We start from the raw sequence: 17,755 nt of genomic DNA, 5'->3' as shown, positions 1-17,755 counted from the left end.
CAAGGACTACCTGTTCCTGGAAACACTGTAAATCTAAGACCAGCTCTCCATCTCACTCGCATGGACACAGACAACAGGGTACAAGGCCATGTACAGCCTGGACCCCGTCTGCTCAGGCTCACTCACCTTCCTCTTCCTCCTGCTTCTCCGACTACTCTGGCTTCTCTGTCATGCTTTGAACACTCTGGATATTCCTGACCGAGGGCTCGGCAGTTGCTGCTCCCTCTGCCTCAGACAGACTCCTCAGGCTAGCTGTGAGGGGAGCACCTTCCTTCAGGTCTTTGCCCAAATAGTACCCTCTCTCACAGCTCAACCCCACATCCCAGTGCAAAATTTCCTTCTCTCTTCACTTGGGTGAGGGTTTTCATCCTTTTAGCTCATGGTCACACTCCTAGCTCCCAACAACAGTACTGGAAGCTAGCAAGGGCTCAGTGAGCCTGGGTTCAGTGAATGACTCTGCTGTTTGGAACAGCCCTGCTCCCCACTGGCATGTCAGTGGAAGGGATGCCTCAGATACTCAGGAGGAAAGAAATGAAGACCCACTTTGTCTTTTTTTGTTTGTTTAATATTTATTTACTTGAGAGACAGAGAGTATGTATTCCTACCTACTGGCTCACTCTTCAAATGACCACGATGGCCTGAGCTAAGCAGAAGCTGGGAGCTGGGAGCTAAACCCAGGTCTCTCAAGTGGGTGGCAGGAATCCAATTACCTGAGCCATCACCGCTGTCTCCCAGGGCTTGCGTCGGCAGGATGCTGTAATCAGGAGTCAGAGCTGGGTGCAGAACCCTGCCAATCTGATATGGACATGCACTGTGACTGCTAGGTCAGACATCTGGCCCTGTGTCTCTTACACAAATGCTTTCCCTAAGTAGCAGCAAATAGTAGTACAATACTCCTAATTAAACACTGAATCATTTTTCCCACCTAACTTAGTAAAGGTGACTCTCAATATCTTTTTCTAAGAAATTTAATTAAAGTTTTTTTTCCCCACAAATTAAGTTTTAAAAGGACTCTAAACTAATAAAATGTGACTAGGAAATTAAAATGGCTCAGGTTTAAATAACTCCTATACTCCAAGCCCAGGGACATTAATACTTTTTTGATTTATTAAGATCTGAAGGCTACCTAAACCACAACCACAAAACAGACCTCTGAGCCACCCAGACTAGTCTTGGCAAATCCATACCCATGAAGCATTACCTTCTCTTGTCTCTGCTCTGCTCTGCGGCTTGAATTCATGAGTATTTTGACTGATACACCTGCAAGAGAAACTTCTTGAGACACACTAAAGAATACACACTGGATGTGTTAAGAATCCTTGACTAATTTTCAAGAAACAATAGTAAGAGAACTAAGTCAGCGATTATAAGACTGCTAAAATACAGATGCAACTGATTAGATCTACAGTGTAAGTAGATGAAACAGTCATTTTGTTTTGAGGAAAAGCACTCTTACAGACAAATGCCAGGCACTAGATGTTTGTGTGACACAGTGATTCTATATTTTAATACCACAGTAACCATCCTTGTATGTGGTAAGATGGGACAATGGCTTCAGCCCAGCACACACAGTTGTGGATATCAATCCCAAGCTGCTCTAGTAGGAAGATATAAGGGAATGTGCGATGCAGCACAGTGACATTCCACCAAAACCAGGAAGCAAAGGCAACTGCAATTCAACTGCTTTATGCTCTTTGGTTACAAAGAGAATGCTAGGGTTCAGGGTTTGGAAACTTTCCAATTCAAGAGGAAAGTATGAAGGCAAAACAAATACTCGGAAAGAGGCATGGAATAAGTAAGCTTGAAAGATTTGGGGCCAATGTTTTGGTGACTTGGTTTTTCAACAACATACCCAGCTAAAAACCATTTTTAAAAGCAGGAGCCATTCATCTTTTACATACTGCAGATCTCGTGGAGAAGCTGACAGATGCCATGCACATCGTGACCACCTCCAGCGTACCTGGAGTCTGTCGCTGGCTGGGCTGGCAAAGGACCAGCAGGTGCGATGGTCTGGCTGACGGCGGGGGGCACCAAAGCCGCAGTAGTACCATTTGCCACAAGAGGAACAGCAGCAAGTGCCTCTCTGGGTTTCTCACCCGCGTGCCTTGAGGTTTGCTGATGGATGGCTGGAAGACATGGAGCTGTGGGTTCCTGCTGGGAGCCTACCGCTGGCCCCACATGTGCTGAGTTAACCTGTCGGCCAAGCAAGTAGACAGACAGAAACAACACCATGAAGTCCAAAACATCACTAAGCAGGTATGAGACAAAGCATGGCGTCTGTCCTTGGTAGATCCCTTTCCCCTGGAAGCATCCCCTCGCCTTTTCAGCATTCTGAAACGAGCAGCCAACAACAAAAACGACCACTCTATGTGACAGATGCTTCTAACCAGATACAACTGGCAGCTCATACTTCTAGCCACGGAATAATACTCAGCCTACACACGTGTACTGGTATTGTTGAACCGGTATTGCTGAAGTATCCCATTTCTCTTCACTGGACTTTGGGTAAAAACCAATAACCTATGTCAGCAAATGCTTATGAAGGTGGCCCCTTCATTAAAATATCCCTGGTGGCCATTTTCTCTATGAGGCATAGGCAATGTAAATATAATCTGCTATGAAAATATGGCTTACAATAAGAAAGAGAATATACTTTTCATTTAAAATCTTTCTACTCACACATATTTACACTGTGATGAACACTTGAATGCTACAAGGTGAAAAGCCATGGACTGGGATTTGTGGCATAGCAGGTTAAACTGCCGCTTGGGACACCCTCAATCCTAACTGCAAGGTCTGGGATTGAGTTCCACCTCTGCCTCTGATCCAGCTTCCGGCTAATGCACACCCGGGGAAGCAGCAGATGATGGCTCAAGTACTTGGAGACCTGGACTGAGTTCTAGGTTTCTGGCACAGCTCTGGATGTTGTGAGCATTTGGGGAGTGAACCAGCACATGGAAGGAGGTCTCTGTCTCTGTCCCTCTTTCAAATAAAAATTTTAAAAAATTAAAAAGAGAGCTGCAACCTTTAAAAAAGAATGTTAATTGGGGTTGGCACTATGGCATAATACGCTAAGCCTTTGCCTGCAGCAATGGCATCCCATGTGGGTGCCAATTCATGTCCCAGCCACTCCGGATCTCTGCTTAAGGCCTGGGAAGGCAATGGAGCATGGCCTAAGTCCTTGGGCCCCTGCACCCACATGGGAGACCCATAGGAGGCTCCTGGCTCCTGATCAGCTCAGTTCTGGTCATCATAGCTATTTGGGGAGTAAACCAGCAGATGGAAGATCTTTCTCTCCCTCTCTGTCTGTAACACTACCCTTCAAATAAATAAATAAAAAATCTCTAAAAAAAGAATGTTAATTCCTCACCATATAAAAATATCCTAAAAATTAAGAAAAATACATCTATAAAAATAATTACATAAATAAGTGAACAAATATAAAAAGTTCATCCTTACAAGTCATCAAATAAGGTAACTTAAAATGATCTATACCACTGATTTGCCAAATTAGTAAAGGTTAAAAATAATTTCAAAGAACTATCAATATATATAATGCCAAAGAACTATATTGGAAAATAATAATCACAGAGTTTCTCCATCAGATAGCAATACACACAAGGGCTTTAGGAATACACAATATAGAATGGTGAAGAGACTTACTGACTAAAACAAAAATGTAGATAATTTTAGAAATGGACCTTGTGTGCATACACGCAGAAACTTCTGTGATAGAGATTTTAAATTAATGAAGAAGCTGAGCTGGTCAATAATGACAGGGACAACTTGCAATCCATTTGGAAAACATATCCCACACGACCCATATGCACAAGTTGGTTCGATAAAGAAAGGCTTTGGACTAAAGACACAGCATTAAACATGTGCCATGTCATCCACCCCCCGCCCCTCCCTCCCACCGCCTCACCAAATGATAGTACAGGAACTCGAATACCTAAAGCAGCTGCTGGAGGGAGCAAGGGCACGAGTCTCTGATCTCTATAGAAGTTCAGAATCTGCAATACTAGTTACACCTCATAATGGAAGTGAAGGCAGAGCTAAAAACACGAATGTGGGAGAAGAAGGGTAGGAAAGGCAGTTCCCACGCCCCACCATGCAGCAGACGGAGGTCTGCTTTCTGGAGAAAGAGGCCCCTGGACTAGGGCTGGCATGAGAAGCAGGACCGAGTCAAGTCTGCCATTCTGCTCTCAGGCCTCCATCTGCCCAGGAAACACACCCAGTGAAGCTGACTGGTCGCAGGCGTCATTCACACAGCTACAGCTTCCTATGAGCCTTCCCAGCTCTGCGTTTGGATGAGAATACAGGAAAGAACATCAGACATCTCACGAAGGGCTTTCAATACAAAGAGTACAGACTGAAACACATCAATGACACATAAGAACAGGAAATCAAGGATTCTGAGACAGAAGGAGAAAAAAATTTAATATCCTTAGACTAAGATATAGTGTCACAAAATAAAAATAGGCAGCTATGAAAATGAGCATTCATAACAAAAAAGCAATTAAGGAATTCAATAAGAAGGCCATAAAAAGATGGAGCTGGCACCGTGGCGCAATAGGTTAATCCTCTGCCTGTAGTGCCAGCATCCCATATGGGCGCCGGTTCTAGTCCCGGTTGCTCCACTTCCAATCCAGCTCTCTGCTGTGGCCTGGGAAAGCAGAAGATGGCCCAAGTGCTTAGATCCCTGCACCCATGTGAGAGACCTGAAAGAAGCTCTTGGCTCTTGGCTTCAGATTGGCGCAGTTCCAGCTGTTGTGGCCAATTGAAGAGTGAACCAATGGACGCAAGACCTTTCTGTCTCTCACTGTCTGTAACTCTACCTCTCAAATAACTAAAATCTTAAAAAAAAATAAAAAGGTAATGAAATCTCCTAGAAAATTGGGAGGGGAGGGGAGGGGAGGACAAAGTAGTAAAAGGGTGAAAAAAGCTAAGGAAGTAGGATGGTCAGTCTAGAACAGCCTAAGAGAGAATACATATGGGGGAACATTATTTAAAATAAATGCATCGAGCAAATGTCCCAGAACTGCAGAATTAAGTAACAGAGCAAAGGCAAACGTCAAGCACATGGCACTCCCATGATATAACGTGTATACAGATGAGCTTGTATACTCTAGAGGACATGGGGTCACGTTCATGGAACCAGGAATTGCGACGACTTGGCTCCTCAACCCCGACAATGGAGTCAAAAGATATGGATGAGATCCTGAGTGACTCTGAGGTCAGAGCTTTCCCAAGTGACCAGCAAAGCATGCAAGTAGGATATGATGATTTTAGGCACCTAAGTGATGGCAAGGGGTTGACTCCTCGACTATGCCTTTTTTTTTTTTTTTTTTTAATTTATTTACTTGAAAGAGTTACACAGAGAGAGAAGCAGAGGCAGAGAGAGGTCTTCCATCCGCTGATTCAGATGGCTCCCCAGATGGCCACAATGGCTGGAGCTGTGCTGATCCAAAGCCAGGAGCCAGGTGCTTATTCCTGGTCTCCCATGCGGGTGCAGGGCCCAAGGACTTGGGCCATCCCCCACTGTTTTCCCAGGCCATAGCAGAGAGCTGGATCGGAAGTGGAGCAGCTGGGACTGGAACCGGTGCCCAAATGGGATACCGGCACTGTAGGTGGCGGCTTTTACCCGCTATGCCACAGTGCCAGCCCCTCAACCACGCTTTTATAAAAACACTACTGGGAGCCGGCGCCGTGGCTTAACAGGCTAATCCTCCGCCTTGCGGCGCCGGCACACTGGGTTCTAGTCCCGGTTGGGGCACCGATCCTTTCCCGGTTGCCCCTCTTCCAGGCCAGCTCTCTGCTGTGGCTAGGGAGTGCAGTGGAGGATGGCCCAAGTGCTTGGGCCCTGCACCCCATGGGAGACCAGGATAGGCACCTGGCTCCTGCCATCGGATCAGCGTGGTGCGCCGGCCGCAGCGCGCCTACCGCGGCGGCCATTGGAGGGTGAACCAACGGCAAAGGAAGACCTTTCTCTCTATCTCCCTCTACTGTCCACTCTGCCTGTCAAAAATTAAAAAAAAAAAAAAAAAACAAAACACTACTGGAGACATGTACCTTCAAAACAGGGACCGTAGGAGAATTGCTGATATGGGAACCAGGGATACACCCCAAGGGAGGAGCGGGGTGGTCAACTGCACAGAGGCCAGCCTGCAGGAGGAAGACAGGAGCACTGGCAGGCATGGGGTCAAGCAAAGGGAGAGGAATGGAGCTGATGAGTCTGAACCCAAGGAAAGGGTGTTTTTAGTTTCTCCAGAGTGTGGGGAGAAATACAAGAAAAACAGAAAAGAGAAAACTAATGAGATAATTATTTTTATAATTTTGTGCAACTATCCAGGAAAAACAAATTATACAAAAAGGGAAATTCAAATAATTAAGGAAAAAAATGGGGACCGGCACTCTGGCTTAGTGGGTAAAGCCGCTGCCTGCACTGCTGGCATCCCATATGAGCGCCGGTTTGAGTCCCGGCTGCTCCACTTCTGATCCAGCTCTCTGCTATGGCCTGGGAGAGCAGAAGATGGCCCAACTTCTTGGGCCCCTGCAACTGCGTGGGAGACCCAGAAGAAGCTCCTGGCTTCGGGTCAACTCAGCTTCTGCTGGTGCGGTCATTTAGGGAGTGAACAAGTGGAATAGAAGACCTAACTCTATCTTTCAAATAAAAAAATTCTTTAAAAAATCTTCTATAATTTCAAAAGTATTTTCACTCTTCTATGAATAGAGTCAAGAAATTTGCTGGCCTTCTAATACTTTTATAAAAAAAAAAAAACAACCAAGTAGAAAAAAATAGACAAATCCATCAATTTAGAGAGAAAAAAAATAGCCACTACATATACATCTAAAAAAATTCAAATCTACCTGTGCATCAGGGGTAAAAATCTATAGAACTAACACTATCCAAACGTACATAAGAAACAGACACTTCAGTGCACTGCTGATGCGTGTGCAGTTTCTGAGGGCACACTGCCGGGAAAATTAGAATCTAAGCGACTCCACTTTTATCCTTCTAGAGAGATAACTTCATAGGTACAAGAATGCTCACTGCACGTGACTCACAGCAGTTTCTACACGACACAATGCCTTTCTGTAAGATCTCTCTGCAACACTAGTCAAAGAGCTGTAAGACATGCGAGAGAAAAGCAGAAAATAAGCCTTACTTATGCAGAAACTTCAACTGCATCCACGTGCATATTTATGTACATGAATGAACACAAACCGCAGCAGCGAGCAGTGAAGGAGAGCATTCATTTGTGCACGTATACACATCTACAACCACGCTCCCCTCATGTACATACATATACGCATGCACATATACACATACACCGCTTTCATTCAAGTTTTAAAAAAATCATCAATTGATCATGTACTATTTATTTATTTATTTGAAAGAGTTACACAGAGAGAGGAGAGGCAGAGAGAGAGTGAGGTCTTCCATTCACTGGTTCATTCCCCAATTGGCTTCAACAGCCAGAGCTGTGTCAATCCAAAGCCAGGAGCCAGGAGCTTCTTCCGGGTCTTCCATGTGGTTGCAGGGGCCCAAGAGCTTGGACTTGGGCCATCTTCTACTGCTTTCCCAGGTCATAGCTTAGAGCTGGATCGGAAGTGGAGCAGCTGGGTCTTGAACTGGTGCCCATATAAGATGCTGGCTCTGCAGGCAGTGGCTTTACCTGCCATGCCACAGTGCTAGCCCTCGTCATGTACTTTTATAATTTTCAAAATAAATAAGAAAATAAACTGCTTTATTTTCAGGGTCTCCTATGTTATTGATGGACATAAACTATGTGAAGGATTAAGCAATCATATAGCTTAATGTATCTCCAATGTCACTCATTTATTAATTAATAATTTTAAGAAAATATATGTGGTTCTACCACACTACCTTGCTCCTCTTCCAAAGTGAAACAACAGCAAACAGAAAATAAACCCACATGACAAATTAATCTAAATACATAGTCAAATACTCATTTTATAACATGGTCCTTGTACAACAACCAGAAAAAGGACCATATACGTACCCATAAATGAATATAAACATGTATGCATGTGCCCGCTCATGCTCTCTCACACATCCACACACACTAAACACACCGCTTGCTCTGTTCTGTAACTTCCTTTCCTCATTCTATCTTTTGAACCTCACTCTGCATTAAATTAGCACACAATTTTGGCAAGTTACGAATTTAATCAGCAGGATTAACTCTAACAACAGAGCACAACAAGGAGCAAATCAATGCTCTCACCAGCCCCTGGGCACAGGACGCACCAGCGTGGAGCATGTATGTACCTCAGGCCTCTCCTGGAAAGTGGGCAGGTCCTCGTGTGACGTCTCCACCACTTGATGCAACTTCTTATGAAGTTCATCCATTTTCTGCTTTAGAAGCTGTTCTTCAAAAGCATTCGCTTCTTTCTTTTTCATATAATGTCTGTCTTCATTTACTTTAAGAAAGATAAAGAATAGTTGGCATACAAAGCTTAAATCTCAGCCATCGGAGGGATACATGAAAAACGGGTGAAGAGTTGTATTTTTTAGAATGCCATTTCTTATTTTTTTCCACATTTAATAGGTTTTAGAAATGACATTTATATAACTTTCTAATTATAATTTTTACATGCCCTTTCTAAATTATAATTTTATGTTAAGTTCAGCGTATCTAAGTTACAAAAATATATATGTTGCTCAACAATATTTGATAATAGCATAATGCAGTACCACACACTTCCTGTAAAACCATCATGATGTTTCAAATCAGTTGAAAAATGGCTTTCATGGCTGGCGCTGCAGCTCACTAGGCTAATCCTCCGCCTTGCGGCGCTGGCACACCAGGTTCTAGTCCCGGTCGGGGCGCTGGATTCTATCCCAGTTGCCCCTCTTCCAGTCCAGCTCTCTGCTGTGGCCCGGGAATGCAGTGGAGGATGGCTCAAGTCCTTGGGCCCTGCACCCGCATGGGAGACCAGGAGAAGCACCTGGCTCCTGCCTTCGGATCAGCGCGGTGCGCCGGCCGCAGCGCACCAGCCACGGCGGCCATTGGAGGGTGAACCAATGGCAAAAGAAGACCTTTCTCTCTGTCTCTCTCTCTCTCACTGTCCACTCTGCCTGTCAAAAAATTAACAACAAAAAATAAAAAAATGGCTTTCAACTGTTAAAAGATACAAATTTCTATGGACTTCCTAGGAAGAGGTGACAGGGAAGGGCACTCCAGCGTCAGGGCATCAGGCACCTGTAGTCAGTGGGTCCCATTTCCAGTCCTGGTTCACACAGCCACACCCAGACCAATCAGAATCTGGCAAGTGAAAGGCACAGCAAAATAATGGGTCTTCCGTGAGGGTTTGACTGACTGGAAAACAACGAGCAAAAGAAAGGCCCGCTGCACAGCGACAGCAGAAAAATCTCGGTGTAAAACCCCTGAGGGAAACAAAGGCTAGTTTTCCTCTCTGAGGTACACACTGTTACAGCAAAGCAGTTTCCTCCTGAGGAACAAAACTGAACCCACTACAACACCATAAACGACACAGCACTTTGATCAGGACAGGGGCTCTTTGCAGTAGGTGTAGATCTTGGAAGATATCACCTCAACTACAGCCCCTAGCCTAATCCTTTCACAGTAAAAATCATGACCTAGAGATACAGAGTTATTGTATTTATAAGTTTAAATTCGTATGCAGAATGCTGAAAATACCAAGTATCTATTTCACAAAAATTAAGGCAACACTTGCTACTATAAGCTTTGCTGCCAACAATGGATTTAGTCCTTGGATCCACATGGCTGCCCTGCTGGTGTTGAAGATCAATTAATTCCTGGGATGAGTCCATCCTTAGGATGAGCTGGAGACTTCCACAGTCTCTGCATAGTCAAAAATGAAATTATACTTAGTCAAAAAATGAAATTACTCAGAGATGAGTATTATTTTAAGTGACATAAGAATTAACTCAGGGGGCCGGTGCTGTGGCATGGCGAGTAAGGCTGCCACTTGCAGTGCTGGCATCCCATATGGGTGCTGGTTCTAGTCCCAGCTGCTCCACTTCCTATCCAGCTCTCTGCTGTGGCCTGGGAAAGCATTAGAAGATGGCCCAAGCCCAAGCCTGTGGGCCCCTGCACCCACATGGATCCAGAAGAAGCTCCTGGCTCCTGGCTTTGGATTGGCACAGCTCTGGCCATTGCAGCCAACTGGGGAGTAAACCAGCGGATAGAGGACCTCTCTAACTGTGATGTTCAAATAAATAAATCTTTATATACATAAAAAAAGAATAACTCAGAATGTAAGACTATAAGTACCCCATTGCTCGTGCTTTCTCCGTTGATTGTATTTCTGAGCTCGCAGTTCTTCAAAGGAAAACTCTGATTCCCCGCGGATAAGCTTCTCCTTACAGTACATGACGACCTGCTGAATGTCAGCTTGGGCTGCCACAGACGAGTGTGCAGAATATTCTGATTTGGAAATCATGACCACCCTCTGTTCCCTACAGGGGGAAAACACATGATTTACAACACTGTATTGAGGTAGCTCTAAAAGGAAACTAAACAACGGACGAATGTACTACTGGTACTTGCTTATTTGATTCTTTATCATGAGCTGAAGATACCACTCCAGGAGGTTCTGAACTCTGTAAGACAGAAAGTAAACATAAACATTCACTTATCTGAAAAGAAACCCTCACAAAACAAAATGAAAATTCTGGAGGCAAGGGGGCCTCAATCTCAGGCACAATTATGTGTTTTTTTTTTTTTTTTTTTTTTTGACAGGTAGAGTTAGACAGTGAGAGAGACAGAAAGGTTTCCTTCCATTGGTTCACCCCCAAATGGCCACTACCGCCGGGGCGCTGTGCCGATCTGAAGCCAGGAGCCAGGTGCTCCCTCCTGGTCTCCCATGCGGGTGCAGGGCCCAAGCACTTGGGCCATCCTCCACTGCCTTCCCGGGCCACAGCAGAGAGCTGGACTGGAAGAGGGGACAGAATCCGGCGCCCCAACCGCGACTAGAACCCGGTGTGCCGGCACCGCAGGCGGAGGATTAGCCTAGTGAGCCGTGGCGCCGGCTATGTGTTCTTTTAAAATATGCTGTATATCTGAAGCTTTAGTCTGTATCATCAATGTTATGAAAACTTTGCCAATTACAGAGCCCAATAAGAAAGTGACTTAGAAAATTTCTGGGGCCAGCGCTGTGGTGTAGCAGGTAAAAACTGCCACCTGCAGTGCCGGCATCCCATATGGGTGCCAGTTCAAGTCCCAGCTGCTCCACTTCCAATCTAGCTCTCTGCTATGGCCTATGGTTCTAGTCCCAGCTGCTCCACTTCCTATCCAGCTCTCTGCTGTGGCCTGGGAAAGCAGTAGAAGATGGCCCATGTCCTTGGGCCCCTGCACCCACATGGGAGACTCACAAGAAGCTCTTGGCTCCTGGCTTCAGACAGGCACAGCTCCGGCCACTGTGGCCAACTGGGGAGTGAGCCAGTGGATGGAAGACACCCCCCCCCCAACTTTCAAATAAATAAATCTTTAAGAAAAAAAAAAAAAAAAAAAAAAAAAAAAAAAAAAACTTCTACACGGTAGTAGAGATGCGCAACGATCTCCCTTCAATTCATGGTCCAGGAGCTGGACTGTATGCAGGGAATTCACAATCAAATAGCTACATTAAAAAAAAATTTAACAGTTTCTTCTGGTACTACTCGTACTCTCAGGAGTACACCTTACATGTCACACTATGACCTGGGGCAAGAAAGACTCATCTTTGTTGTCTGCAAACCTAGACAGGGTATTAGGCAAGCAAGTGTAGGATGTAAACTGTACCACCTATCAAGTTTACAGATGTACAGTCTACATCTAGGAACGTGATACATCAACAAGACCTGCACACGCCCTCCCACTGGGTCAAGCTTCAAGGAGGTCCCTGGAGAACTTTGAAAGTGCAAACACAGAATGAAGAAGGGAGGCTGCTGGAAAATCTGAGGCTGAAAGGAGAGATCTGAGCAGTCTGCATGCTCACACACCTTCAGGACAGAAGAGACCTTGACAGGGACAGGGACAGAAGACAGGCACAACCGGAGTCCATTTTCTCCCACTGGAATGGCAGGGAAACATGCAGTGATATTCACTGGTTGGTGGCAGAAACTGATAAGAAGTCATCTGATACCTTCTGCCATCTCATTGCATATTTGCCAAGGGGAGGGAGGAGGGGGAAGGGGGAGGGAGAGGGAAAGAGAGAGGGAAAGGGGAGGGAGAGGGAGAGAGGTGTTAAGGGCATGCAGAGTCCAAGTTTGAAAAGAAATTTAAAGTCACTATAATTTGGAATGAAAGAGTAAACCGGGGAACACAGTGGCCTGGGAGAATTGGAGCCTTGGTTGAGGTTACAGGCACCAACCTTGAGGTTCTAGGTTTTTACACAGGACTCAGGAACCTCTAGGTGGGTGTGGTCCAAGGTAGGGATCTCCTGGACCGGTGTGAGAGAGGCCAGCAGAACAAAGGAGGTGAGGATGTTAGCGGGGGAGAAGCTGCAGGGGAGGATGTGAAGATAGGAGGTTGTGTGGTGGGGGTCCCCAGGTCAGAGCAGCCAGGCTTGTTGATGAGATGAGAGGCTCAGATGAGCAGGCTCAGGGCGTTGCTACAGGAGGAGGTGGACATGGAGGCTAGTGTCACAGGAGACAATGCTAATGAGATGAGAAGCCAAGGTAGACACAGAAGGTAGTCAGGATGGCCGTTAATCCCATTCCCAGTTTAAACACTGCAAACACTACTGTTACCTGATTCTTTGAAATGCAGGCTGAGTTCTTTCCTGGATTTGATTTTGATGTTGTCATTTGGTTAAAAATCTGAGCATTATGTAGAGGTTCTGAGGTTTTAGCTACATGAGGAAAAGAAGACAAAATATGGGTAAAATCATTTAAATGAAATTATCACAATACATTCTCCTGATCTTTCCATACGTCGTGGAAAAAAACAAATCAACTCATTCACACTGCCTCAGAAAATCTTTTTTAAGCAAAATATTATAATTTTCGGATCAATTAAAAATGACCAAGGAGGCTAGCACCACGGCTCAATAAGCTAATCCTCTGCCTGCGGCGCCGGCACACTGGGTTCTAGTCCCGCTTGGGGTGCCAGATTCTGTCCTGGTTGCCCCTCTTCCAGGCCAGCTCTCTGCTGTGGCCCGGGAGGGCAGTGGAGGATGGCCCAAGTGCTTGGGCCCTGCACCCGCATGGAAGACCAGGAGAAGCACCTGGCTCCTGCCATCAGATCAGCGCGGTGCACCGGCCGCAGCGCGCCAACCGCGGCGGCCATTGGAGGGTGAACCAACGGCAAAAGGAAGACCTTTCTCTCTGTCTCTCTCTCTGTCCACTCTGCCTGTCCAAAAAAAAAAAAAAAAAAAAAAAAAAAAAAAAAAAACCCTAAGGAAGTACCCAAAAGAAATGTATAAACCATTTTAAGTAAGATAGTTATACTTATTGCTAAAATGTGATCTTTATTTCTGAGAAAAACAATTACTGCATTTCTTAAAAAGTCACATTAACTACATCTGATTCAACCCAGAACAGAGGGAGTTCAGAGTAAGTATTATCGTAAGGTGTGTTTTCTTCTTTTTAAATTCTAAAAAGACAGTGAAATCATCAAGCCTTCCCATAGGTTTGCTTTTTAAAGTACAAAGCCAGAGCGACCCTATCCAGGGTTATGCCACAGTGAATATTATTATTATCAGAGTGCCTACCTTATTAACTAAGACAGTACAACTTGGTTTTCATGAAATACTGGATGGATTTGGCTGTTAAGAAAAAAGATCCTGGGGCTGGCATTGTGGCACAGCAGGTAAAACCTCTGCCTGCAACAACAGCATCCCATATCAGAGCACTGGTTCAAATCCTGGCTGCTCTGCTTCCGATCCAGCTCCCTGCTAATTTGCTTGGGAAAGCAGCAGAAGATGCCCAAGTGCTTGGGCCCCTGCCACTCATGTGGGAGACAGGGATTCAGGTTCTTGGCACAGGCCAGGCCACTGTGGCCATGTGGGGAGTGAACCAGGGACAGATGGATAATCTCTCTTTCTCTCTGTCCCTATCAATCTGCCTTTTAAACAAACAACATAAATCTTCTAAGAAAATCAGAAAAACAAAAACAGTGCAGATTAGAGACTGAATTACCAACAGTTTATACATCCACATGGTGAAAGAATGATAAAATGCTTACTTTACCTTGAGCCGGCAAGTGGATTTCAGCGAGGCGTATCTGAAACAACCTAAATGACAGTAGACAAGGCATCAGTATAGATTATTAAGCTACAATTCAATACAATCCTTATCTGTATTAAAGTGGAAACTAAAGGCAATAGCTAGCTTATGACTGGGGCATGCATTTGGCACAGCAGGTAAGTCATGCTCGGGGCACTGCCATCCCAGATTGGAGTGCCAGGTATGAATCCTAGCTCTGCTTCTCAGACAGCTTCCTGCTGATGCACACCCTGCGAGACAGCAGATGATAACACATGCTTGCAATTCTGTAACAAGTAGGGAAAATGCCAAAAGGCTTCTTTGATTCCTTTACTATTTCCAAAATTCCTAAATAAGGTATATTTAATTATGGAAAAAATAAAGATTGTGAAAAAACAAAGTTATTCATTAAGATATCCATCATGTTGTTCCTTATGAAAATCAAAATGCGAGGCCAGAGTTGTAAAGCAGAGGGTAAAGCTGCTGCCTGTGACACAGACATCCTATGTGGGTGTCAGTTCAAGTCCCAGCTGCTCTGCTTCTGATCCAGCTCCCTGCTAATTCACCTAGGAAAGCAGTGGAAGATGGCCAGAGTGCTTAGACCCCTGCACCCACATGAGAGACGCGAATGAAGCTCCTGGCTCCTGGCTTCAGCCTGGCCCAGCCCTAGCTGTTGCAGTCATTTGGGGAGAGGAATGAACCAGAGGATCAAAGATCTCACTTGGGGCCTGCGCTGTGGCATAGTGGGCAAAGCTGCCACCTGAAGTGCCAGCATCCCATATGGGCGCTGGTTCAAGACCTGGCTGCTTTATTTCCAATCCAGCTCTCTGCTGTGGCTTGGGAAGGCAGTGGAGGATGGCCAAAGTCCTTAGGCCCCTGTACCCATGTGGGAGACCTGGAAGAAGCTCCTGACTCCCGGCTTCGGATCAGTGCAGCCCAAGTAGTTGCGGTCAACTGAGGAGTGAACCAGCGGATGGAAGACCCCTCTCTCTGTGTAACTCTTTCAAATAAATAAATTAAAAAAAAAAAAAAAAAAAAGATCTCGCTTGCTCTGTGTCGCCCTATCTGTAATTCTGCCTTTCAAATAAATCAATCTATCTAAAAAACAAAAACAAAAACAAAAACCAAGGGGCCGGCGCAGTGGCTCACTTGGTTAATCCTCTGCCTGCGGCGCCGGGTTCTAGTCCCAGTTGCTCCTCTTCCAGTCCAGCTCTCTGCTGTGGCCCAGGAAGACAGTGCAGGATGGCCCAAGTGCTTGGGCTCCTGCACCCGCATGAGAGACCAGGGAAAAACACCTGGCTCCTGGTTTCGGATCGGCGTAGCTCCAGCCATAGCGGCCATTTAGGGGGTAAACAAACAGAAGGAAGACCTTTTTCTCTGTCTCTCTCACTGTCTAACTCTATCTGTCAAATAAAAACAAACAAAAAAACCCAAAAAACAAAACAAAGATGCTAAAAACAATAACAGTGTTCAGTTAGGGCATGGTTAAATTATGACATATCTGGGGCCGGTACTGTGGTGTAGTGGGTAAAGCTGCTGCCTGCAGTACTAGCATCCCATAGAGGCGCCAGTTCAAGAACCGGCTGTTCCACTTCTGATCCAGCTCTCTGCTATGGCATGGGAAAGCAGTAGAAGATGGCCAAAGTCCTTGGGCCCCTGCACCCACATGGGAGACCTGGAAGGAGCTCCTGCCTCCTGGCTTTGGATTGGCCCAGCTCCAGCTGTTGCAGTTAATTGGGGAGTAAACCAGCGGATGGAAGACTTCTCTCTCTCTGCTTCTCCTTCTCTGTGTAACTTTGACTTCCAAATAAATAAATCTTTAAAAGAAAAAATTATGACACATCTTTGATAGACTTCAAAACTACTTTAGTGGTAGTTTAGAAGTTCATCATTTCTTAAGGACAGTCTAAACTTGGGTAGGTATAACCAGATGGAATGATCTGCTGTTAAAACACATAGAGACACATGTGCAACCTAAGGGAAAGCTGTTGGAAGGAAAGTCACAAGAATAATTCTGGACAGTTTCTTTTTCTTCACACGTTATATCAATCACATTTTCCACAAGAAGAAATGTGCTTGTAGAAACAGGTAACCTTAACAACTGTTAAGAGGAAGTGTCATGTTTAAAGGCGGAAACATCGCCTGTTTTATCTTGAAACCACCTGTACTGTTGCTGCAGCAGCTCTCGCGGCTCAGCCTGGTTCTGAATTCCTCTGCGGAAAACGGCACTGGCGTGCTGCAGCTCTCCCTGAGCTTCCAGATGTCCTGCCCAGGATACATACAAAGGGGACGACTGGGTCCCGATCCCATGGTTGTACAGAAACTCAAAAAACTGATGAAGGTCACTGTTGCATTCAGCCTGCAGGAACCCAAAGCAAAAAAAGACGTAAGAACAAAAGAACTGCTGGTCTAGGTGGGTCTGGCCCACAGTCATCAGTCTTCATGGAGGCTCAAGGTATACTGTGTAAGGAAGGCGGGCATGGGTCTTGGATGGCAAACCCACAAGGCAGGCTCATCCTTTCTTTCCCTTGACATTCAATATTCCCAAAATCACCCACACTAATTCTCAAGACAGTAGGATCTATAATGACCTATTACCCAAAGCACTCAGTCTGAGCTTGTTCAAGTTCCATAGGATGCCTCTAATTGTAGTATTTTAAAATCCATTAAACAAATTCATGCTTACTCCTTGGGCTGCGTTCATGATTTTATTACTAGTGCTCATCCCACAAGCCTTTAGCTGCATACTGAAGTCCTAGCCTTTTCATTTAAAGCTGAACCTGAGACAACTTTCTCCTTTATTACTAAGTACAGTTTCTGGAAGCTACAATTTCTTAGTTACTCACAGTGAATCTAATTCACTCCCAGGAACTGTCTTGGGACCTAGGAGTGTCTGCTTATTGTCCCTCCCTAAACATACTTCTCATGCAACAAGCCTTTTAATTTAATGGTTTCTGTAGCATTTACAGACCTGATACGCAGAGATGAAGCATTTTAAAAATAAATCACTGACTCTACAATATACAAGCCAAACACACATCTGGCCAAATAACTTTTAAAAATGTTATGACTGGAAACAATTACAGTAAGACAATCTAACATGATGTTAAAATGTCAGAAAGAGAGCACAGTAAGATCCTACACTGATCATCTGAGAGAGAGCTGGGCAAGCCGGATGAGAGACTACAGGGCCTGGTTTCACTGAGATACTAATAAAAGATGCATTGAATAAGGTAGGAAGAAAAAAGTTGCCTGCGTCACCCCTCCCCATTTTTGGAGCAGCACAGGGTGGACAGAGGTGCTTCTGGTTTGGAGAGGGAGAGGGAATTAAGACCAGGCCTTTGACAGAGAAACCCAGTGCTGGGTTCTGCTCAGGGACTGCCTCTACCACCCTTCCCCCAACCTCGGGCAGCACAGACCAGAAGACGACTGGAGAGTGAATGGGCCCAGCACTCCACACTGAAGAGCAAGGCGATACAGGAAGGCTTTACGATGAAGAGAACAAAGCACACAGCACTTGCCGCTGTCTCTTGAGATGAGCCTGGAATCAAGTGGGAC

General features: G+C 45.3%; 1 protein-coding gene across 1 annotated transcript in view; it reads right to left on the bottom strand.

The window, feature by feature from the left end:
* The window catches only part of BUB1 (BUB1 mitotic checkpoint serine/threonine kinase), a 50,148-nt gene that overhangs the window by 23,830 nt on the left and 8,563 nt on the right, over positions 1-17,755 (bottom strand). Inside the window, exons 4-11 of the mRNA XM_062209855.1 lie at positions 16,360-16,556; positions 14,183-14,226; positions 12,743-12,843; positions 10,563-10,615; positions 10,287-10,471; positions 8,297-8,448; positions 1,961-2,193; positions 1,202-1,260 (exon numbers count right to left, since the gene is read on the bottom strand). Coding sequence (XP_062065839.1) covers positions 1,202-1,260; positions 1,961-2,193; positions 8,297-8,448; positions 10,287-10,471; positions 10,563-10,615; positions 12,743-12,843; positions 14,183-14,226; positions 16,360-16,556 — 1,024 coding nt within the window. The remainder of the gene's footprint in view (positions 1-1,201; positions 1,261-1,960; positions 2,194-8,296; positions 8,449-10,286; positions 10,472-10,562; positions 10,616-12,742; positions 12,844-14,182; positions 14,227-16,359; positions 16,557-17,755) is intronic.

Source organism: Lepus europaeus, chromosome 13 (genome assembly GCF_033115175.1).
Source record: "Lepus europaeus isolate LE1 chromosome 13, mLepTim1.pri, whole genome shotgun sequence".
Taxonomy (NCBI): Eukaryota; Metazoa; Chordata; class Mammalia; order Lagomorpha; family Leporidae; genus Lepus; species Lepus europaeus.
The sequence above is the reverse complement of the archived record's forward strand: the minus strand, read 5'-3'. Positions and strand labels throughout refer to the sequence as shown.